General features: G+C 38.0%; 1 protein-coding gene across 1 annotated transcript in view; it reads left to right on the top strand.

Annotated features, from left to right (window-relative positions):
* The window catches only part of Dnajc15 (DnaJ heat shock protein family (Hsp40) member C15), a 56123-nt gene that overhangs the window by 24117 nt on the left and 8112 nt on the right, over positions 1–23894 (top strand). Inside the window, exons 3-5 of the mRNA XM_021655702.2 lie at positions 985–1058; positions 6449–6525; positions 10822–10892. Coding sequence (XP_021511377.1) covers positions 985–1058; positions 6449–6525; positions 10822–10892 — 222 coding nt within the window. The remainder of the gene's footprint in view (positions 1–984; positions 1059–6448; positions 6526–10821; positions 10893–23894) is intronic.

Here is a 23894-nt window from a genome sequence, read left to right as displayed (position 1 = left end):
ACTTTTTAGTAATCAAATTAGAGACATTTACTCTAACATGATATTTGAAATTGTAAAAATGTAAATTTGTGTTTAAATCAATTGAATCATTTTAACACTTTCAATTTCAGTAGTAATTGTAATCTGTAAAAGATCAACTTGAAGATAATTTCCAAACTCTTTTCAGGACCTTGGAGCTAAAAGTGATATTAAGTTTTATGGATGAGAAATCACTGGAATATGGTAATTTCTAAATGAAATTAGATCTTTAAACAACCAAAACAAATTTAAAAATAGAAGTAAAATAAAATTTTAGAGAAAGTAAACATCCAAAGTTAGAGAAACTAGAAAAATTTGAAACTAGTTCCCTGTGTCACTGCACCTGACCTTCTCAGACGTACAACTGCAAAGTTCTAACTGTGAAATCCTGTAGGGCTGTATCTTCATTCAACAGAATTCTAGATAATCAATCTTCAGGAAACAGCTCTACACATGCTTGCTCTCTTCCTCTACAAGTTATTCTACTAAATGCTCTCCTCTATCATGTCTCTTGAGAAATGTTTATTTTCTGTGTATTTTAATGTGATTATCATCATAAATGACAATATAATTAATCACTTAGTATCATAAGTGTCTACTACAAACAGTAACTTGTTGCAATCAGTTTATTGTGGAAAGAGTATTAAGATGTTATATTGTATTCTTTAACATTATAAGTATAAAATATTATACATATAAACACTGAACATTTCTAATCTTATCATCGTAAGCTTCCTTCTCTCAAGCTACAACTTGATACATGTGTTGGCTGTGATAATATTAAAGTCAGAGTCTCTCTGCTTAGTAAGTTAGAAGTTTGAAAAATAATGGGTTTGATAAAATTTGGAATGCTCATTTGAAAAACCATTTATAAGATAAACTATCAATAAATGCTGCCTCATAAGCACCTTAAAATAATGATTGACATTGGTTATGAAAAATGTATTTGTTCCATTTACTGTTTAGGTCGCTATGCATTTCAGATCTGGAAACCTCTAGAACAAGTACTCACAGCAACAGCAAGGAAGATTTCATCTCCTGTAAGTTAAGGAAGACTGTCATTAGAAAGCTCTTTTGATATTTGTCGTACTTGAAAGCAACTCAGAACCTGTGTTAGGTTTCCCACCTAAGAGTTAGGGAGAAGTCCAAGTTTGCCTCCCTCACATTATTTATGAGTGTGTCTGGTGTTTGGATTTAGTTTAAGTTTCTTAGTCATATGATTTTTGTATGAACTTGGATCTCTGGTGTTGGCGACTGTTAACCCCTAGCTCTTTTAGGTAGACTGCTGTTATCCAGCAGACTTACTATCTGTCGTTCTGTTGTTTTGAAGCAGAGTCTCATGTAGCCCAGGTTGTCCTGAGCTCCTTGCTGCTCCTGCTTCTCATCTTTCAGGCTGCTATAGACAGGTGCCATCACGCCTAGCTTCTCGGGTTGTTGTTTTGTTTTTGAGATAGCATCTCGCTATTTAGCCAATGTTGACTTTGAACTCTTGCTCCTCCAGTCTCCTATACCAAATACTGAGATTACAGGTATGTGCCACCACCTCTGTATTATTATTTTTTTCTTCTAATTAGTGCTTATTTGCTGAGTAAAAATCTCCTGAGTGCCCACTATTTACCGGTCCTTGTGCCAGGAGATGAGAATAACAGTTGAATAAAACAGACAAAGCCTCTCCCCTAGCAGTGCTTATACAGAGTGGATTTAGTCCTAAAATTTGAAACTAGTCCCCTGTATCACTGCTCCTGATCTTCTCAAACAAACAACTGCAAAATTCTAACTGTGAAATTCTGTAGGGCTATATATTCATTCAGCAGAATTCTAGATATTCTTGTGAGCTTAGTAGAGGTGCAGAATGAATGAAAATAGGTATTAAAAAGCTACAGTCTGTTGGGAGCTGGAGAGATGGCTCAGACGTTAAGAGCACTGGCTACTCTTCCAGAGGACCAGGATTCAGTTCCCAGTACCCACATGACAGCTTACAGCTGTCTGTAACTCCAGTTTCAGGGGATTCAACACCCTCTCAGATATAACAACAATGCATAGAAACAAATAAATCATTATAAAACAAAACAAAAAAAGCTTCATGTGAATTGCAGTTTGTGATCACTCAGGCTGCTGTGATGTTTTTTCTGTTTGTATATTCAGTCTTTCATGTTTTAGACATCAGTATTTGTTTAAATTTTTGGCTTACTACTTATTTCTTATTTTCAAAGTCCTTTATGGCTTTTTCTTATTAAAAATTACTTTTTAATTTTTAAGGCACTTTGGGAGACAAAATACCTTTATGACTATCTTAGTTAGGGTTCCTTTTGCTTTGAAGGGACACTTTGGCTGTAGCAACTCTTACAAAGGAAAACTTTTAATTGGGTCTGGCTTACGGTTTCAGAGGTCTATGTCATGGCTAGAAGCATGGCGGCAGGCAGGCAGACACACTGGAAGAGCTGGGAGTTGTACATTTTGATCCAAAGGGAGCTTAAGGAGACTCATACACTGAGCATAGTTTGAGCTTATGAGACCTCAAAGCCCCCCACAGTGACACACTTCCTCCAACAAGGTCACACCTACTTCCACAAGGCCATGCCTCATAATTGTGCTGTTCCCTATGGGCCAGGCATTCAAACACATGAGTATATGGCCACTATTCCTAGTGGCCGTATCAAAGCTCCGTAATGACTTAGTCTGTTATTTTGAATTAGTGCCCTTTTGTTTGATATTTAAAACATATAAATGAATACTAATTGGTTTACCAAATGTCTAATTACTCCTATTTTGGGGATAGAGTCCAGAATCATTTAAATTTTTGAAGACCTTTAGTTTCTATTTGTAAATTTGTCCTTTGATTTGAAGTCATTCTTTGCTGTCAGATAGGCCATTCTTAATAGTTTTTATGAAGTGTATTTCTTCACCTCACACTGTTAATGATAACCATTCTCATTTTCTGGAGGATTGTTCATGATTCTGACTGAAATAGCTAATGAAAATTTGTTCAACTTGAGCTATTTCAGCTCTCCTTTGATAACATGACACTGTATCACTTAATATTAATTTTAGGAAGAAATCTAGGGTGCTTCCAATGGACAGCATCATCATCTCTCCATACTTGAGGACAAGTCACAATTGTTCCTTGCAGTAACATCATGTTAATGGATCTGGACATTTCCTTGGGATCGTAGCCATTTTCAGAAAATGGACTGCAGCATCTTATCTCATTATATTCTAAACAATTCAGTGTTGATCTGTCTTATCAGGCCTTAGACACCCTTTCAGTTATCTTTCAGTATTAAAGGAGAGAGATACTGAGCTACAGTTTTGTGCCCGCTCATAATGCCAATAGTAATTTAAAGATAATAGGTTAGTATATTGTAAAAGTGTTTCTGTTTAAAACCATCTAATATAGAAATCTAAATTTTGTGGTTTCTAAAGGCAAGATTTTCTCTGAAGTTAAGCAACATAAGCTTCCATTTTTTTCTTGTCTGTTTTTCTGTCTGTTGACTCCGTGTATTAAGTTTCTGCCACAAAATGATGTTCTTCTAGGAAGGTGTGATGACTTTAGGATATGAAGTTCGTGCAGACACTGGATTTTGAAGAAACTTTACTGTGGCACCATTTCCATGTAGTAGAAAAATAGAAGTAGCCCAGATACCAGTGTTCGCTTTTAAGGGGACGACAGTTCAGGAAACCTCGATTTATCTTATGCTGACTCAGTCTTTGAGCTCCCTAAGGTAGATGAAGACTCACAGAAATATCTTTTTTTTTAAGAAAATTTTATCAGCCTTAAGCATGATCTAAGACCAAAATAAGAACAAATGTGCTGCAGTAGAAATGACTGTCATAATCAGTTCAGATAACCAGCTTTCATTTAAGCGGGTAATGTTCGCATCTAGTAAAGACGTTGGCCTCCTGGGAGAGCCTTTAAGACCATCTGATCTTCCTCTATCCAGTATCCAGTTTCTGTCCAGCTCAGGCTTGAGGTTTACTCCCCTGTCCTCTCTAACAGCCTCTGTATGTTTTGCTTCTGTAGTGGGTTGAAAATGACATGGCACTTGGAATACGCATGTTACTCTTCATGGCCATGTTTGATTGCTGGATCCCTATCTATGGGTAAATGACAACCCTTGATTTACAGCAAGATCATCAATGTAGGCCTGTACTGAGCATGAACACTTTTTTCTCTTGCCATCATTCTTTAAACAATTACAGTGTAGCCACAATTTATTTACCTGGCACTTACATTGTTTTAGTGACCTACAGGTGATTTGGGGTGTACAGGAGGATGAGGTAGTTTTATATGCAGATACTGTATTACCAGTTTATATAGCACACTTGCACACCTAAGTATTCAGTACAGTCAGTTCTGGAAGCAATCCCTGATACATACTATAGTCAGTGACTATAGTTATTTATTATTCCTTATGAAAATACAGGCTTCTGTCTAGAGTTGTATATGTGTGCAATCATATATGCCTACATTTCTTTCTAAAAGCTGTTTATACACCTACTTTCTGTTTAGAGGGCCTGCTTTCCCTTGCTGTCTCCTCTGATTTCTTGCCCTCTCTTTCTGATTTCTTGTTTTCTCCCTTTGAGACAGAATGTTGTCATGTAGCCTGAGGGTGCCCTGATGTGTGTCCTCCTCCTGCCTCCCTCTTCTAAGTCCTTTGATCACAGCTGTGCACCACCGTACGCAGGTGATTCAGTTTGCTTCATTTGCTGCTGGGTTTTTGAGACAGGTTTCTCTCTGTATACAGCCTAGCCTGGCTGTCCCAGAATTGAGTCCTCCTTCTCCTTTGACCATCTCTTTGCTAATTCCTGGGGTCAGTTCTCAGATCACATTTTCTTTTACCCTCCAGAAGCATTTGAAACCATTTTTTACTTCTTCGCTTTTGGCTTCTAGTTTTTCTAGGTCATAGCATGGTCTTAGCATTCTTTACTCATCCCTCTTCAGTTTCAAGCCTTGATGTAGATTCAGAGAGGCTCAGTCACTGTACTTACTCCCTTAGGAAGTCTTGCTCAATTTATCTTCACTAAACACTCTTCACACTGAGAACTCTGTTTTTTCTGTAGATTGAACTTCTTTTCTACTTAAAAATTTTGATAGAAGCTTCCAATTTAATACATTGAAAACCATCCTAATCATATCTATTTCTCACAACTGACAACTGTTCCTTTAGTCATTAAACAGCAGTTTGGAAGTTCTAGGCCAAAAATCTTGAATCTATTTGCATAGTTTGGGTTCTCTGAAAAGCACACTGGGGCAAAATTAGAGAGACATAAGTTTATAAAAAATTAGAGAGCTGTAAGTTTAAGGAACAGTGCTAGACTTAGCCTCCTTCAGACAAGACAAGAAGGGTGGAGGAGCAAGTTAGGTTGCAGGCTTAACTAAGGCAGGGCCTCAGTAGCGACCATTCACTGTGGTTGGAAGAGGGCTCTGAGACTAAACACCACCTGGGAAGTGAGTACATCTGCACCTGAGCACGGACGCTTGGAGAACCTGAGTGCTCATATGCCTCACCCAGGCATTTCATACTGGCTGTTCCAGGAAGAGGACATGACTTTGGTCCTAATCGGTCAGAGCTAAGGCTGGTCAGCTAGCAGTAGTCCTGTGTCTGAGGCCTTCACTTGGAACAACGCATAACTTGCCTTCTGCATCACTTAAAATTCCTCTTTTTGTCATATCCCATGTTGGTCCACCAAGCAGATATTTGCTTTCAAAATACATGAAAATATCTGACCACTTAAACCACATCCTCAGCTACTGCCCTCATTTGTACCCCAGTGTCTGGCTAGTTTACAGTCATGTTAACTGGTCTCTTCCACCCTTGTTCTCTTCTACTCTTCAGACTCAAACTAATCCTAACAAGACAAAGCCAGTGATGTTACTCCAGTGCCCTGGTTTTTTGCTCCACTTAGAATAAAAACTTCTTTCACAATCGGTTCTCATTACTTTTTAAGACTCCTAGCTTACAATAGTTCACACTCTACTGCCACCATGGCCCTTTTGCTTTGTGTCCCAGCCTCTCTTGGCTTTCCTGTCTTGTTACCATGACATGTTCTTCTTTCTCTGTCATCCAAGACAGAAGGCAAACAGATACCTGCCATATCCACATAAGTGACTTGGTCAAGGTTATCCGATGAGAAAAGCACTCCAGTGCTTAGGGAAAGCATTGGCGTTTTGCTGGTAGGTGTTCCTCAGTTATATCTCAGTAGAGAAAAAATTAGTGCATTGTGAAGTTGAAAACATTGTTACCTTTTTTTTTTTAATGTTCATCCAGGTTGGAGTTTCATGAAAGGACCATTGTGTAGTGCACTCCTCTGCAATTTCAAGTTCGTTCTAGTGAAATGCCTTGCTCTTCTGGTAGTGGTGTGAGGGGATTGAGGTCATGCTACTTTGTGCATGGAACTAATTATGTCCTGCTCTTTCTTTCCTGTGCAGAGCTTTTCATCCTACTATAAAGGAGGATTTGAGCAGAAAATGAGCAGGCGGGAAGCTAGTCTTATTTTAGGTGTAAGGTAAGTGCTGCATAAGTAGTTTTGTTTTGGGGCCAAGATTGTCTTGAAAATTAGGGAGGGGAGTTACAATAGTTTGTACTTATACTCAGAATTTTAAAATAGAACTCAGAAAAGGACATAGCGTCTTTTTGCCCTTTAAAACTAGAGGTCTGGATTAATTGAAGTTATTTATGCTCTTAGCTCTTGAGCAAGGATTCCTAGATTCCAAGTCTGTCCATCACAAGCTCCTCATTGTGAAACTGATTTCTCTCTGGCCCAGTTGAAAATTTGGTGCATAGTTTTAACTATAATGCAGATTTTGTTTCACAATTCGTTTTTGCTTCTGCAGTTTGATATTGCCATATAGTTTATTTATTCTAATTTACTATTCATTTACTGTTTAATATTAGGCATTATAGGAAAAAAGTTAATGAAATTATGTGTTTATTGCTAATATTAATGTCAGGACTTCTTTCATAGATTTACTAGAATTTGTTTCATTGGTTTCTCATATTGGCTCTTAGAGCATATTTTCAAGGGATTTTTGCTTGTTGCCTTTTGGGTTTTGAAGGGCTGGGAATTAATCCCAAGGCTTTGAATATTCTAGATAAAGATCTCCCAATAAACTATGTCCCAGCCATTAGATTTTTGTAAAACTGTGTATCTTAGTCTGGCTTGAACACATGATTCTTCACATCTCAATTCCAGGGTTAAAGTTGTCTGCTGTATACAGAAAGTTGTGTTCACATGATTCTTCACATCTCAATTCCAGGGTTAACGTTGTCTGCTGTATACAGAAAGTTGTGACTGCAGATTTCCTGGTAAAATCTGATTAATCTGTGTGATTAATCAGAAGAGTTAAAATGCTATACTGACAAAAAAAATTAAAAAATTCTTATAGATCAAAAGCCCAAACAGTTTTATGACCTGCTTAGAAAAAAAATAGGGATGGATGGATGGATAGATAGATAGATAGATAGATAGATAGCACACAAGAACTGTTGGTAATCTACATGACTTAATGAGTAAAGGTACCTACTACCATGCCTGATGACCTGAGTGCAGTGCAGTCCATTTGGACCTGGATTCACATGAACTCACTCCCGGAAGTTGTCTCCTAACCTCCACATGCATACTGTGGCATATATGCACACACACACATACACACACACACACAGAGCAATGAATAGGTGGATGGACAAATGGATGGATGGATGGATGGATAGATGGATGGATGGATAAATACATGAATACAAATAAATAAGTGCAATAATAATTTTAAAAGACTGGAGCTTATTTTTCCTTGGTGCTTTATTGAAATCTAAGAAATGGGAGTTTTTCTTGTGAGAGAAAGTAGCAGATAGCATTAAACAAAGGGACCATGTTAGTTAGCAACCATTCCTTGCTTAGTATTGCTCAGGTAGCATTATTTTCCCTACACTTATTAGTTCTGTTTATTACAGGTTCAAGGATCCCACTCAGTTCCACCCACCTTGTTGCTTTCTCCCACCCCCTCTTTCCCTCCCCATACCAGCGAAACATTTTCCAGGAAGCAGTTTGAAATCCGTGGTCTGGGCAACAAATAAATCTATTAAAATTGAGCAAGGACTTAGAGTCTTAATATAGCAAAAGCAAAAGAGGAATAAACTCTGCATGTAAATGAGAATCCTCTCCTCATCATGAAAGCTTACCATGAAGATGATAATTGCCTTAAAAGCACTGGTTTAAACTGTCTATTTATGTGCATGAACTTTTTTCCATGCTTTTTCATTTTAATCTACTTTAGTGGGTGGCAGGCCTCAATGTACACAATACTTAAGGTTTTGTGAGAAAAACCATGTCATTTTTTTTAAATAGGTAATGTAGATGATTTTTAAGTATATTGTAGTTGGTGATTTTTTTCAGATCTTGTTTCATATGTTCAATTAAAACTTAATATCCAGAATAAGAGCCAAAACCCTTGTGTCTTCAAATATGTACAATAGAAATTTGTGTTTTTCTAAATTTATATCTTTATCACCTAGTGATAGTTTTCTGTAGTATGGTTTTATGAAGTTCTTCTCTTTATAGGCTTTTAATTTTGATAATATTACAATAGTCTTTTATAATGTCAGTATTTACTAGGGTGGAACCAAAATTTTTTTAAGGAATTTACTTTTTTGTCATTGTCATTCTTGTTTTGGGTTTTTTGTTTTGTGTTTGTTTGGGGGGTACTGTAAAATCTATCAAGCACCTATTGCATTTTCAGTCTGAGGTGATGTTTTAAGTTACAAGTCCTAGCCTACCTGTAGGTCACTTAAATGTACTTAAGAAGACATGTCAGGCTGTAGAACAGAGGTAGTATAATGAGTGTGAAAGTGCTGTAGAGCACTCAAACACAGGATCAGTGTATATCAACCACAGGAGTAGACTTGTGCTGGGTTTCAGAATGATGCACTTTTCATTTCTTAATAACCAATTAAATACAATAGTGTTCTTAGCTCTTGTGAATATCTGTTTGCCACTTTACTTTCTCAAAACTCAATAGTCTTTGAAATCAAACAGTATCTGTTTGAGAGCTAACTAAAAGGAAAGTTTAAAAATGTTCTTCCATAAGGCTTCTTTCTGTAAACAACCAAAAGTATTCTTGGGTCCTTGCGTAAAGGAACTGGTTTATTTATGGAAGGATGTTTTGTGTGCTCAGTTATCTAGGAGCCATTCTTGTCTTGCAGGGACTTCTTTGGAGACAGTCTTGTTACATAGCCTTTTGAGTTCAAGATCTGCTTGTGTCAACCTCTTGAATGCTAGAAGTATAGGCATATCTCACTATTCCAGGCCCTAAATGGGGTGTTTTAACATGTGTGGCAATATGTTACTTACCTTTAGGAGGTTAGCGGTAACGTGTAATTGGCAAGAAACTGCTAGAAACTAACATTAACAGGATCAGGGATTGACACCTGATAGCAACGGGAGTTGTTTCAACAGAAGGAGGATCTTAAAGCAGCATTCTGGGCCCTTCAGAAGAATCAGCCAACCTCTGCAGAGTCTCAGCTGCATTTAATTCATACTCTGGATAATACTTCTGAGTCATTCAAGAAGTGGTAGGTTGTTTACATGTAGTTCCTTAAAAGTACAAAAGTATATAATTTTCATAAACACCCTTTATTCTTTAAGGTAATCCTTGGAGGTAGGCTTTATTGTGTATGTCATGAAAGAAAATTATAACTCAGAGAGTTAAAGTGAGCAAGACAAGCTCATAGTGGAAGAGCAGTACAATTAGGATTTTTTTAATTTAGACCTGAGTAATTAAAATTGTGTGGTTTCTGCTAACGCGTGGTTTATCCATTCAGATTCCTTTGAGCTTCACAACTACTCTCAGGCCTTAGGCTGGCTGTTAGTTTACCCATCTGTGCCTGGTGAAGTGGAGTCCTTTCTATCCGATAGCCATTAGGAACAATAGATTCTAGTGTTGGTGCTAGAATTCTTTCCATGCTCAGAAAATATACAAATGAGATTGCAATTCTGAAGATACCACTTTGCCATAGGAATTTTATGTTTAATTGTCTCCTTTAATTTCACTTGCATTGTAGGTTACTAAGACCTACATTTCTAAACTTTCCACCGGGTTTGTTACAAAGCTAGGTGTACTGTGAACTCTATGGAGTTTTGAGATTATTTGTTGAAAGGCGGCTATTCTGGAGCGCGCCTTTCAGGCCAGGGGATCCTTGCTCTGTGGGGAGTATGTTGTTGCCCTGCAGTGAGGAAACCTGAGCACAGACATTGAGACTTAGACCAACGCCACCTAATACTCTTCAGCAAGACTGGTCGCGAAAGCTAGCAGGCTAGTTCTGGAACTCAAATACCTTGATGACATGTGTCACCTTCTTCCAAATGACTGTAGAAGCATGAGCTTGTGATCCTTTTAGTGTGCACAGCGTGACTCTCCTGGCCTGTGTATGTGAGCTGTTTGTTAGATGTGGTATTGTGTTGATTTTGGTGCTTGATACTGAACCCCAGTGTCTTATGTTTGCCAAGAAAGAGTTCTGTGATGGAGCTAAATCTCCAACCCATATTTTATTTATTTACTTTTTAAAGCTGAGAATAAGAATTGACATTACAAAGGACTGAAGGAAAATACAATACAGTATTGTCATGATGATTTATTTTGATGATTAGTGGAATTAATCATAAACCTGTAATTTTGTATTTGTCCACAAGATGGTGAAATTCTCATTAGTTTTTAATTTCTTGTAACCCATATAAATCATTAATTTATAATCTGTGTTTTATACTATCTATTAAGGTTTGTTTGTTTGTTTGTTTTTTTGTTTTTTACAGCCCATCTGCTGGCAAGGCCAAGATTAGAACAGCACACAAGAGAATTATGATTTTGAACCATCCAGACAAAGGTAGGTGGTAGCTCCATTTCCATGTAGTGGTCAGGTGTGCTCTGCGTTCTTTCAGTTTCTTCAAACTCACATGTGTATTGCACAGCTTAAGGGGAAGGCGTAGGTCATGTGTGTTGAGGTTTTCCTCATAAACAAGTGGGTTTGTGGTTCAGAGCGGAGTGACTCAACGGAAATAGTGGATTTGAACCGTCAACTTTGAAGAACTTAGTTGCTGGCTTTAAGGAATGAGTATCTGAACCCACGAGTGTTCCCACATTTTGATCAAGAAGGAAAACATGAGCTATGGGTTTGTGTGATGGGATAAACTGATTTGTGCATCATCTGTTATAGCTACTAAAACTTAAAGATAAAAGGATAAGATTTAGGTATTTCATCTACATCTCTGTAATTTGTTGTAGATGGTTTTTGAATTTTTAAATATAGTTTAAGAAGGCGCTGAGGCCAAACTATTTATTTCTCACTGGCCAGGTTTTTAATGTAAATTTATCTTACAGAAAGAGAATTATTATAACTTTAACTACACTACAGCTGCTTGATAGAGAAAGCCCCATATGTTCATTACTGTTTCTGCTTTAAAATAACAGATGGTAGAAAGTTGCACTGTATTTCAGAAGTCAAAGGGAGGCATGAAAGTGAAGGCTTTCTTAGATTCTTATTTATAGACTTTCAGTTTTGTAATTATTTTGGAAAAAATTAAAAACAAAATTTGGATTCTTATTCATCTTGACACCAAAATAAGGCATTCCTTTTCAGCTTTCTCAACTTAATTACTTCCTACAAAAAATCTTTTCACTGAATATTATCGTTGTTGGTTTTTGTACTTGCTATTCTTTAGTGTGAATAAACAAGAGAATAAACTTTGAAAAGAGGTTTTACCTAAAATTTTTTGAACAGCTTCAGCAGTTACTGAAAGATCCACTCAACTAATTTGCTCTTTATTGTGTGCTTTCAGAGTAACTGACTGAGCAAGAAATGTGCTTAAGTGCCTCCTTGAAGTCCTGTTTCTCCTAAATGTCCTCTGCCCCTCGAGGGTCAAGTGTGTGCTCTTGGCTGTGATTGGTTGCAGTAATACTCAGCACTTAGATGACTGACAAGTTGTTGGTTGTTTCCACCATGAAGGAAGCATGTTCTAAAATGTATCCAAGAGAGTGTGTTGTTTTACATAAAAATTAAAATGTTAGCATGTGTTGGGGTCCAGTAGTACCCAAAATGATGACTCAATTTTCTCTTAGCTGGTTTAGTTATCAGATATGGGATGGTTGCTGGCAGTTTGTGTGCCAGTGCCTTCCTTTCTGGCTTTGTGTGAGCAGCTGAATGAGAATAGATGAGCGTGCAGGCAAGAAGCTGGTGACTTCTGCTGGCATTGTGTAGCTTTAACATTCCCTTCACATCCGCAAATTTTAGTTTTATCATGCATAAAGCAAAGGAGTTCATTCCAAAGTTCTTTCTGTTTACGGAACGTAAGGTAATCATATTTTATACCTGTTCAATTAAAGAAGGAACTCTATTCTGTATTTCTCTTCAGATCACATATTTAAGAAAGATCTCTTAGTCTTTCCACATTTTGTACTCTTTAAGAGTGTATTGATACCATGGGTTATTTTCCCTTGTAGAGTTGCTCATCAGTTCAGTTTAAAACATCTGGAGTTTCCTAAGGCTATGAACTTCCTAAATCCTATCCATGAACCAGCTTTGGTGGTCAGTGCTATTCATCAGCTTGACAGAATCTAGACTGTCATGGGGGACAGACCTGTGGGCATGAGACCCACCCACTATATATGACACGATTCCCTGAGTACGGAATTCTGGGTTTTACAAAATAAAAAAACCTGGCTGAGCACTGCCCTCATGCATTCATTGGTGATTTCTGACCTGATAGACCTTGAACTGTGAGCTGCTTTTGACTGAGTATTTTATCACAGTAACAGGAAAATAAAGGACTTAACATTTGGGAAGAAACAAGTACATGAACTAAGAGGAATATTGGTACCTACTATGTATGATGAAGTATGATTTATGGCTCATAAATCTGAAAATTATCTTCAGAGAAGTTACAGATACTTAAACAATGTTCCATTGATGCTGGAACGAGAAAGCTAGGCATATTGGAAAGCATGGCAATGAGCGGTACAGCTCTGTCCCACCCTTTCTACTGCTCCACCATAGTTGTTCTGGCGGGGCTCGCGCTAGGTGTTGTAAGGCCTTACAGATACTAAGGTCTCCTGGTGCGGAAGTCCCTGACTGTGCTCCCCCACTCTGCCCACAGCAAGTTTTTCTTAAACTTGGAGCAGCACCCGTGCGGCCAGCTGTAACTCCTTACACGCTTCCTTATCAGTTTGTGCAAAGAAAATGACTCCAGAAAAATGAATGCGAGAAATGGCTGGAAATGCTGTTTTTGTAACTAGTTTTGTAACTGAAATGAGCATTCAGGTGTATTTCAGTAAAAAGTAGGTTTTACTTCTTCAACTTAGTGAACCAGAAGATTAATGCAGTATAAAATATCTAAGGTATTTGATCTGATGATATAAGTTTATCAGCTTTTTTTAACTGCTGAAGAAAGGAGTTGTTACAGTGTCACGTAGTTTGATGTAATGCCCGAAGAAATCCTGGAGGGAAGACAGACAGACAAATTTGAAAACTGTAGGCTATAGAGGCTTTCCTCCCTCTTCCCGTGTAAAGACAAGATTTCCTGTAGCCCAGCCTCCTTTGATTATGTAGCTGAGGATGAACTTAAACTTGATCCTCCTGCTCCCCATGGTTACTGAGGTGCTAGAGGTCCACGGCTTCCTGCATGCTAGAGCACACAGTGCCAGTTGAGGCACATCTCAGGCTGACTGCAGGGATTTCATACAGGCTGTCTAAACTGTGTTTCTTAATGTTTCCTGGTGTAAAAAAATAAAAACCTATGTGTGTGTATAAAATACAACACATATGTAAATATCACACACACACTTGAATCTCTTTATAACAGAACAACATTGTTGTCATATCCAAATATGTGGTGCCTTGGTGTTGTCTACTAAAGCAGTAGTTCTGGGCTGGGGTGGGCGTCACGAGCTGGGCTGTCTTGATCACCTGAGAGTCCAGGGCCCACTAGTGGAATTGATGATGTCTCTTCAATTTGGACCTTTTGGTCTTGGGGGTGGGGGATGGGAGATAGCCAGTTAACTCGGGTTAAAGACTTGCAATAGAGGTTTTCCTAATCTCAGTTGCAGGTAGACAGCTCCAAGTACTGCATAGTTCTTCCCGCGTAAGTGAAGTGTGCCTGCCTGCACCGGAGAGACTCCCAGTCCTTTTCCATTTCCGTCTCTTTCCGTTAAGATTCACTGTTCTTATACTTTTACATGTGTGAAATCAGAATCAATGTGTTGGGCTTAAAATAAAGCTATGGTTGTTATGTTATTGAATGGATTTTTTTCTTTATTACTCTCATAAAAAGCCATTTTGACATGAATATATTTATCCCAGATAAAATTACCACTTACTACAGTATTTTATATTTAAACATGTGTTATAAATATTTAGAAGGAGAAATGTGTGATCACTAGAGTCATATGGATTCTCTAAGAAAAGCCAATGCCTAACTAGCTTGATTCTTCTTCTTCTTTTCCTTCTTCTTCTTATTTATTATTATTATTATTATTCCTGATTGGCCAAACTGACAGAGCATGTTTCTGCCTCCTGGGTGCTGGGATTAAAGCCTTGTAGCACTGTGCCCAGCTAATATTTTTCTTCATTTTACTTATTTTATTTAGCTTAAAACTGTGGGTTTTTTGTGAACCGGTAATTTTATAACATAAAAAAAATATGTAGTGAAAGACTTAAAAGAACATGTTTTGCGGGCTGGAAAGGTGACATGGTCAGCAAATTGCTTATTGTGCAGCATGAGGACCTAAGTGCAGATCCTCAGCACCTATGGAGAAGCCAGGCATACACGTCTGTGCTCTGAGTTCTGGGGACACAAAGACAGGTCATCCCCAGCACTCGTTGGCCAGTCAGCTTAGGCCAGCGGATGAGCTGCAGGTTCGGTGAGATAGATCCCTTGTCTCAAAAATAAAATAGGCTATTTATGTTAACCAGTCTTGTCTTTCTGTAATGAAGTCCACTGGGTCATAATGTACTATCTTAATATGCTCCTGAATTACTTTGCAAATACTTTGTTGGGAACTTTCGCATTTGACCTTATTGAAGACATTGGGCTGTAGTTTTCTGTTGCTGTTGAGTCCTTGTCAGGTTTTGGTATCAGAATCACACTGGCGTCCTCAAGTGCATTTGGTAGTGTATCTTTGCTTTCTGTGTTGTGGAACAAGCCAGTGACAGCTGGTACGAGATCTCCCTTGAAGGTTTGGTAGCATTCAGTGCTGAACATGTGTGGTTCCAGGCTTCTCCTTGAGGGAGACATTTCTTTAGAGCTTACAGCTTTTGGTTGTGATTGAGCTGTTTGTTATGTGTTGGCATTACGTTTGGAAGATATTTAGAAATTCTCATATTTCTTCTTAAGTCTTCCAGCTCTTTAGGGTATACATTTTGAAAGTGTTCTCTGATCATCTTCTGTATTTCATTGGAATCTGTTGTACAGACACTGTTTGGACTCTAATATGTTGCTTTGTGCCTTCTCCCTCTTTTTATCAGATTACCTAGGTCAGGATTTACCAGTCTTACTAACTTTCTCAAATACCCATCTCTCTGTTTGATTTCACTACATTGCTCTTTTTAGTGTCCATTTCATGAATGTCTTACTTAATTGATTTTTTCTGGTCATGGGTTTTGGAATTGGCTCCTTGTTAAGGTTCATTATTGTTTTTTTTTTAATATATATTATATATTATTTTAAAATCTAATTTAGGGTGCTTGCACATGTGAACCCATCTCTAAGATTTTTTTTTTTTTTTGAGAGAGAGAGAGTCTGTTTGTCGTCTTGGCTGCACTGGACTTGCTTTGTAGACCATGCTGGCCTCTGCCTCCCTGAGTGCTGGGATTACAGGCCCTGCTCAGCCTCTCAGATTTTTTAATGGGAGCACTTACAACTTGATTAAATTGCCTTGGCTGTCGCAGAAGTTCTGATAGGTTGTAGTCTTACTTGGAGTTGTTTTTTTTTTTCTCTCTCTCTCTCTGATTTCTTGAATGACAAACTGATCATTAAAATTGTTTTATTTTAAAAATATTTTCATAATTTCTATAGTTTTCTTCTTCTTAATTTCTACTTTTATTCCAATGTGCTTCAGTAGGACTTAGGGAATTATCTTGATATTTTTTATTTTTATTTTTAAACATGATTTATGTCCTAAGATATGATTAAATTTGAAGAAGATTCCATGTGCTGTTGAAAAAAAATGCCTATTCCTTATTTATTGGGAATATTTTGTGTGTATATCTAATAAGCTCAGTTTATCATAGTATATTTTGGTTCAGAAGTATCTTTGCTGTTTTTTAGTTTAGAAAGCCTGTTTAAATATAAGGGTAGGATATTAGAATACCTCACTCTTACTATGTCGGGGCATATGTGGCCTCTTATGGCTTTTAGTGTTTGTTTTATGAAATTAGAGATTCCAGTATTTGGTGCACAAATGTTTACAATTCTATCTTCTTGAAGAACGGTTTCCTTTTTAAACATGTAGTGTCCCTTTTCTCTCTTCTAATTAGTATTGATTTGAAGTTTATCTGATAAAAAAAGATAGCCATGCCTGCTTGTTTTTTTATTTCCAGTTGCTTGGAAGCTTCTTTCCAACCTTTGATATTGAGTTCTTAGGTATACTTGATAGCTAAGTGTGTTTCTTGGAGATAGCATATAGTTTAGTAGTTTTCAATCTTTCTGATGCTGAATCCCTTAATACAGTTCCTCATGTTGTGGTGACCCCCAACCATAAAGTTATTTTGTTTTTACTTCATAAGTGTAATTTTGCTACTGTTATGAATCATAGTGTAAATATCTGATATGCAGAATATCTGATATGTGAACCAAAAGGGGTCCTGACACACAGGTTGAGAACTACACCCTTAATAGATAATTAGTAAGTGGCATAAAACAAAAGGGGAAATCATTTGCAAGAAAACAATAAAGAAGTCAGTGTAAGTCCTCGGGTACAGTTGCTTCAGAAAACAAATTACACTGGAAGAAAATCATCCGGAGGGAGGGAGGTGTCCCAGACCCAGAAAGACGAATATGATCAGTGCCCTGCCCAGCCATCATGAAGCTTCCTCCTACAGCAGATAGGAACAAATACAGAGACCCACAGCCAAACATTGTGAAAGACAGCCAGAGTAAGAGATTAGGAAGACCCTGAGAGACAGCAAGAGTGAGAGATTTGGAACACCCAGCCCTAAGTGGAATGTCTCCATCAAATCACTCCATTAGTGCTCAGAGAACCCCGTGAAAAAGGAAGTAGAAAGTAAGAGCCAGAGGGGATGGAGAACACCAAGAAAACAAGGCCCTCTGAATCAAAAGAATTGATGCACACATGAAATCACAGACACTGAGGCAGCATGCACAGGCCTGCACAAGTCTTCTCCAGGTCCTCCACATGGAAATATCTGTGTTTACCAGATGGTGTTAGGCAACCCCCGTGAAAGGGTCATTTGGGCCTCAAAGGGTTTGCAACCCACAGGTTGAGACCACTGATACAGTTGGTTCCTGTTTTGTTTTGTTTTGTTTTTTCATCTGGTCCATTAGTCTCTGTCTCTTTAATGTGAGTCAAGGCCATTTGCATTTAATTGTATTATAGAAAGGGGTTTGCGCTTTCCTACCAGTTTGTTAGGTGATGTTTTGTTTTGCTAGATTACTGATATTTCTTTTTCTTCTCCCATATTAGTTCTAAGCGTTTGTTGGGTATCGAGTATAGTCCATTGTGTTCTTCAGTTACCTTCTGGAATGTAAACTTTCGTGTATTTTCCTGAAGGAGTTATCTTTCTTCTTCTTCCTTGTAAGGTATTATTCCATTAAGAATTTATTCAGTGTTGGCTTGGTTGTCATTAATTAGCTTCATTTATATTTGTCTTAAAATATCCTTATTTTTCCATCAATTTGGAAAGATACTTTTATAGCATTCCTGGTCCCCAGTTGTTTAATCTTTGAGTTTAAAATGTTTCGTTCCCAGCTCTTCTGGCTTTTTGTTGTTGTCATTGCTGGTGTAAGGTCTGGCATGATTCTGATATTTCTGCCTTTGTGTGTGAGTCAACGTCTTTCTCATGATGCCTTTAGGATTTTTTTTTAGCTTTGTATTTTTGACATCTTGACTATGATGTATCATAGATAGTTGTTTCATCATGTCTACTTGGAGCTCTGTAGACATCAAATGTTTGCATGTCTACTTCTTTTCTCTAAGTTTGGAGAGTTCTCGGCTGTAATTTCATTAAGTACTCAGGATACTCCCTTTGATTTTTACCTCTATTCCTTCTATACCTTAAATTCCCAAGTTCAACCTCTTGAATCTGTCAGATTTCTTGGAAATATCATTCATGCTCCTTATATGTGTTTGCATTATTGTCTTGATGCAGTCCTCTATTACTGAACTTTGTTCTTCTGCATAGTCTTGTCTGCTACTGATGAGACCTTTGTGGCTTTTCTTTGATCATTGAATGAAAAACATAAGGACATGACTGCTCCTGGGTGTGGGTAAGGAGGTTTATTGTGGATATGAGGGAGAGCTTAACTAGAGGCATCTGCAAGAGTCCAGACTGAACTGGGTCAGTAGAATAGACCTGACCATGAGAGGAGGGATGAGGAGAGCAAGAGAGGAAGAAAGAGAGAGCATAAGGGACCAGGAACCAAGAGGACCAGGGACCAGGAACCAAGAGGCGAGGAGCGAGCTGGAGACCAAAAGGATATGTAGCCCAAAGGGCTGAGAAACTGGGGGAAGGGAAGGGAAGCTCAGGGATGAAAAAGATTCAGGATAGGGGGCTGAGAGGAGCCAGACTTCTACAACAAGTGTTGGCCATGCTGAGAGACCGGAGTCCACTTTGATATGTTAATTAAATAGGCACCAAAGTTAGCCATTTGTTCTAGGTTTCTTTAAGACCTAACAATCATCTCGTTCATTTCAAATGTTTCTTTTCACTGCTTCAATCTCTGCTAAGTTTTTCCTTCACATTTTGGCCTTTCACTTCTATTTCAAAGTTTCATTCACTTTGAAGATTGTCTTGTCAAGGTCTTCTTGATAAATTTCCTTAATTTCTTTATCCCTTTGTTCTTCTAGATGCTCATTAACTCTAAAAAGTAAGATTATAGATTTCCCCCCTCAGGCATTTCCACCATCTCTTTAGTTTCAATTGGGCATTAGTCTTGGGGTACGGCACTGGGATGGTTGTATCATGTGCCTTGTGTTTACTTCTGCTAGAGTGGGTTTGTCTTTCAGTGTTGATTTGTCCTTCTGAGAGGATCTGGGGAGAAAAAAAATAAGGTTCTTCAGAACTTGAAAGAAAACTAGGTAAAGGGATTTGCTATTTAAGCAGTTTGTTCTATAGGAAATATCTTGCTTTGTTTTGTGGTTCTTGGTATCAAACCCAGGTGCTTGACAGAACTGCTGCTTCTGGGATTAGTTTCTTTTCAGCCTCAGTTTATGTATTTAATTATTTTAAAATGTGTGTTAATGGAAGTAATAATCATCCTTGCAAAATTTTTGTTTTCATATTTTTTTTCCACAATCAGTTTAAAATGTACTTGCTTTATATTTTTATAAATCTATACTCTGGCTTAGTTAAAAAAAAAAATAACAACATTCCCATGTCAGCATCTTCATTCATTCTCTTAGGATATGTAGTTTTGTTTAAGTATATAAAGAAAATAGGACTTCTCATGCATAGGTGGATGGGAAAGGAAAGACTGATTGTCTTCCAGATGCCTGAGGAAACTCTTTGTCCCCACCCAACCAGAATTCAGCAGTGGTAGTTTCTTAACATTAGTTACATTTGGAATCTAAAACCATGCCAATGAATTTCCAAAGATCATTATACAAAATGCACTGCTCTATTGTGAACTTTCAGTGGATTTATACACCCAAATATGATTTTGTAACATCATTTGCTGGTCATTTGGAAAGTTCTGCTTTACTGAGAGTTCCAAATGAGGCAAGTGTGGATGTATTTCACTGTGGAGTATTTCTCAAGATGTAGTCTGGGGACTAACAGCAAACTCTTGGGTTTACCTCAGAACTACAGAATAAAACACTGTGCAAGGCTGGCAGTCTATTTTACCAAGTCCTCCTGAATCTGATGCCGAATGATGTCTGAAACCCTCTCTAAAGTTTACAGCGTGGGCCCAAGGATGTTCATTAGAACTGGTTCTGAGCTCTGTCACTGTTGTTCCTCTGCTCATCTGAAATGTTTAGAAACTAAAGCCTCCTGATTTTTTCTAAAACTTTCTCTTTTGTTTCTTAGTCTTCTGCCTTGTTCAAGTCTGAAAGTTGATCGTATTTGGAGAGAAAACTTAAGTCATGAAATTTGCTTCTACACTGTTCACTGGCCCCCGAATTGGATCCTAAACCCCTTAGTATTACACTGCAGTTGGTGTTTTATTTCCAATGTCATGGCACAGCAAGCAGTTCTGCCCTTGAGCAGCCTTCCTTGGCCATTCGCCCGTGTTTTAGCCTCTCACATACCAAGAACAAGCAAATAGCCTGAGAGAGGGGCCGATAAATGTCAAAAATGCCATCATAATCTCTTTAGCTTCCTCAGGTCTTTTCCAGAACTTTTGGACACTTATAGTCTTGCTTCCTCGATACCTCCTTTATCATATTTATTGTGGGGAATCATTTTTGTCTTTAATTTTGTCTGATTTTTTTTTTTAATTTTCACTGTGAACAATGTTCTCTAACAAGCTTTTCCATCATTACCAAAAGCAGAAGTTAAAAGAGTTCACTTTTGAAACATCTGACAGGCAGGTAAATTAACTAGTAGACTGTTTAGAAGGCTAGTTTGGAAATCTACATGGAAATAGTAATTGTGACCTACCACAAGACAGAGAGAAGCAAATGAATTTGAGATAGTCATTCACTCTCAATTGATACTGGAAATAAACTATTTCTGGTTGAGCTCTAAATTAAAGAATTAATCTGATACTGGAGCAATTTACTGAAAGAAGAAGAATTAGTGAGGGTTGGTAGATTTTAGACAGGATTGGAGAAGGAGAATATGTCTTAGTGTTGGATGAAGTACTCAGGAGACAATCCAAGTGGAATTGGAAAGTAGAAAGATGGATGAATTAAGAGTCCAGAAGAGGAGTCTGTACTTAGTCTCAAGTCATGGAGGTCAGGCTTGCTGGCACAGGCTTAGCATAGAACTCTAGCAACCCTGGAGGCTAAGGCAAAAGATAGGGAGTTCTGTCCTGGCCAGAGCAAGTTCAAAGCCAGGCTGGGTGCCATAGTAAGAATTTGTCTCCTTTTGTAGTTTTTTTTGTTGTTAGGGTTTTTTGTTTGTTTGTTTGTGTTGTTTTGTTTTAGTGGGTTTGGGATATAGCTCAGTGAGAGAACACTTAAGTACTATACACAAAACCTCTAGATTCAATCCCTAGCACTACAAACATGGTACCAACTTAAAAACCATGGAAAGTAAAGGTAGGGAACTCAAACATTTATAAATTAGAAAAGGAAAAATCAGCAAAAGAGATGGAAAGTGAGAATAGCGTAAGAGAAGCTGAGACAAGAGCACTAACTGAGCTGAGTGCTGCTGTGATGACCTTTAAGTAGAGTGCGGGGAGGTGGGCGCGAGGGCACACAGAGAAGAATCTGTGTTTTGCAGTCATGGTGTGCACACCTTTAATCCCAAACAGCGGCAGAGGCAAGAGAATCTCTGAGTTTGAAGACAGCCAGTCTACAAAGTGAGTTCCAGGACCGCCAGGGCTACACTGAGAAACCTTGTCTTGAAAAACAAAACAAACAAATAAAAACACAGGCAGAGGAGAATCTGTGACCTTAAAGACAGTTTCAGTTGGCACTGATTTGGAAATGAAAACACCTTTTATTTTTATTTGTTAGGAAAAGGAGGAAAGAAGTGGAATAAGCTGCAGGAGAGGATTATAGCATTTCAGAAAAGAATGTGGGGGAAACACTTCTAATTTTGAGCAAGCTTGTGTATCAATGAAAATGATCAACTAGACATATTGATGAGTTTGAAGAGATTTCGCTTGAGCCTAAATGTTGTTAGGCTCCTGCATCAATTCTATAAATATAGGACAGAAACTTGACAGTGTTTGATGTGAAAACGATCCATGGGCATATAGCTGTCAAAGCCTGCAAGGCTCCTTACTATAAAAACTACAAAAAAAGTTTATGCAGTCTTGGTCTACATGTAGGACATGCAGTGTCTTTATTAAAAACCAAGTATTGCACGGTCTTCAAGTGCTCTCGTTCTTCATTCAGCTCACATCTGTTTACCCAGCACCACTGAGTCCACATGATTGTTTTAAACACAATTTGTTGAGATAAGGTATTCATGTTTATTGAGTTAAAGTGTGGATGTGTCAGTAGTGTGTGATGGAGGAGTAGACACTTGTAGCCATCATCACAGTAAACTTTAGAACACTTTAATCACCTCAAAAAGAAACACTTTTCCTGCTTAGGTTTGTTTGTTGTTTTTGTTTTGTCACCTTCATAAAAGATAAAGTCCTGTGAGATTCATTGAGAAAATGCCTCCATCATATTGCCAGTAGGCAAGTCTGCAGGGCATTTTCTTGATGGGGGGTGCAGATCACTATGGGCAGTGCCGCCTCTTAACATGCTGTTCTGAATGCAAGAAAACAAGCAGAGCACGCCTCTAAGCAGTGAGCCTCTGCCATCTCTGATTCACCTTTATGGTCTCCAGGTTCCCCCTTTGCTTGAGTTCCTGCTTTGGACTTGTGAGTGTGACATGTAGAGTAAATAAGCCCTTTTCCTCCCCACAGTGCTTTTGGCCATGGTGTTTGCAGTAGTAAGCAGACTAAACAAACCCCCACTTCCCACTCCAGCTTCTGTTTTATTCCATCGATCATGTCCTTGTGCCAGTACAACAAAGTCTTGATTGTAATTGCTTTGAAAGAAGTTTTCATGTTGCGCAGCGTTAGCCCAACTTATTCTTCTGTTGCAGAATTGTTTGGGGTATTTTGGGTACCTTTCAGTTCTGTGTTAGTCTTACTATCAGCTTTTCAGTTTCTACAAAGATATTTTGATGGGAATTATCTGAATCTGTAAAGCAATTTAGGAAGGTTTGCTGTTATAACAGTGTTAAGTGGTCTGATCGTGGGTGTGGTCTGTTTTCTCGTGTATTTAAATATTCTGTAATTGCATCCATCTTTTGTGCTTCTAATTTCCTGTTCTTTTGATGCTGTTGTAATGGGGTTATTGTCTTAGTTCCTTTTTTTTTTGGTATTCAATGCAAATGTATAGGAATTCAGTGATTTTTATGTGTTGGTCGTATATTCTGCAACCTTGAAATCATTAATTCTAATAGTTTTGAGTGTGTTCTTCAGGTGGATTGTTTATATGAAATATCATATTATCCATTAATAGGGATTTTGACCTCTTGCTTTCTTGTCTGGATGCTGTTTGTTTCTTCTTCTTACCAAGTTTGTAAAGTAAAATGTTAAATACGGATGATAAAAGTAGACATCCTTGTTTTTATATCTGATCTTAGAGGGAAATGCTAGTCTTCCACCATTGGGGTATATTATCAGTTCTGGCATTCTGTGAATGTCCATTATCAGATTGGGAAACCGCGTGCCAAAACTATGGGCTCCTTTTACAATTTCTGCTTGACTAGTTGCTCTTATCATGAGAATTACATTGTACACTTTTCACCTGCCTTCTGTCTCTGGGGAGGGGCTTCTGTGGAACTGGTAGTTGATATAAGAACAGAAGGTTAGATAGTGCCTCATTGCCTTCATTTCTTCCATCAAAGATATGTCCCTTTATAAGTATGCTCAGAGTGATGTGAACAACACAGAGAGACATAAGACATAGTTATTTTCCAAAGAACTTATTATCTAATGGTAGCCAGGCTCAAGCTGTGCAAGAGTAAATCACAAGAAAATGATTT

This window comes from Meriones unguiculatus, chromosome 9 (assembly GCF_030254825.1).
Source record: "Meriones unguiculatus strain TT.TT164.6M chromosome 9, Bangor_MerUng_6.1, whole genome shotgun sequence".
NCBI classification, from domain to species: domain Eukaryota; kingdom Metazoa; phylum Chordata; class Mammalia; order Rodentia; family Muridae; genus Meriones; species Meriones unguiculatus.
Note: the sequence above shows the minus strand (reverse complement) of the source record. Positions and strands in the feature narration are given on the sequence as shown.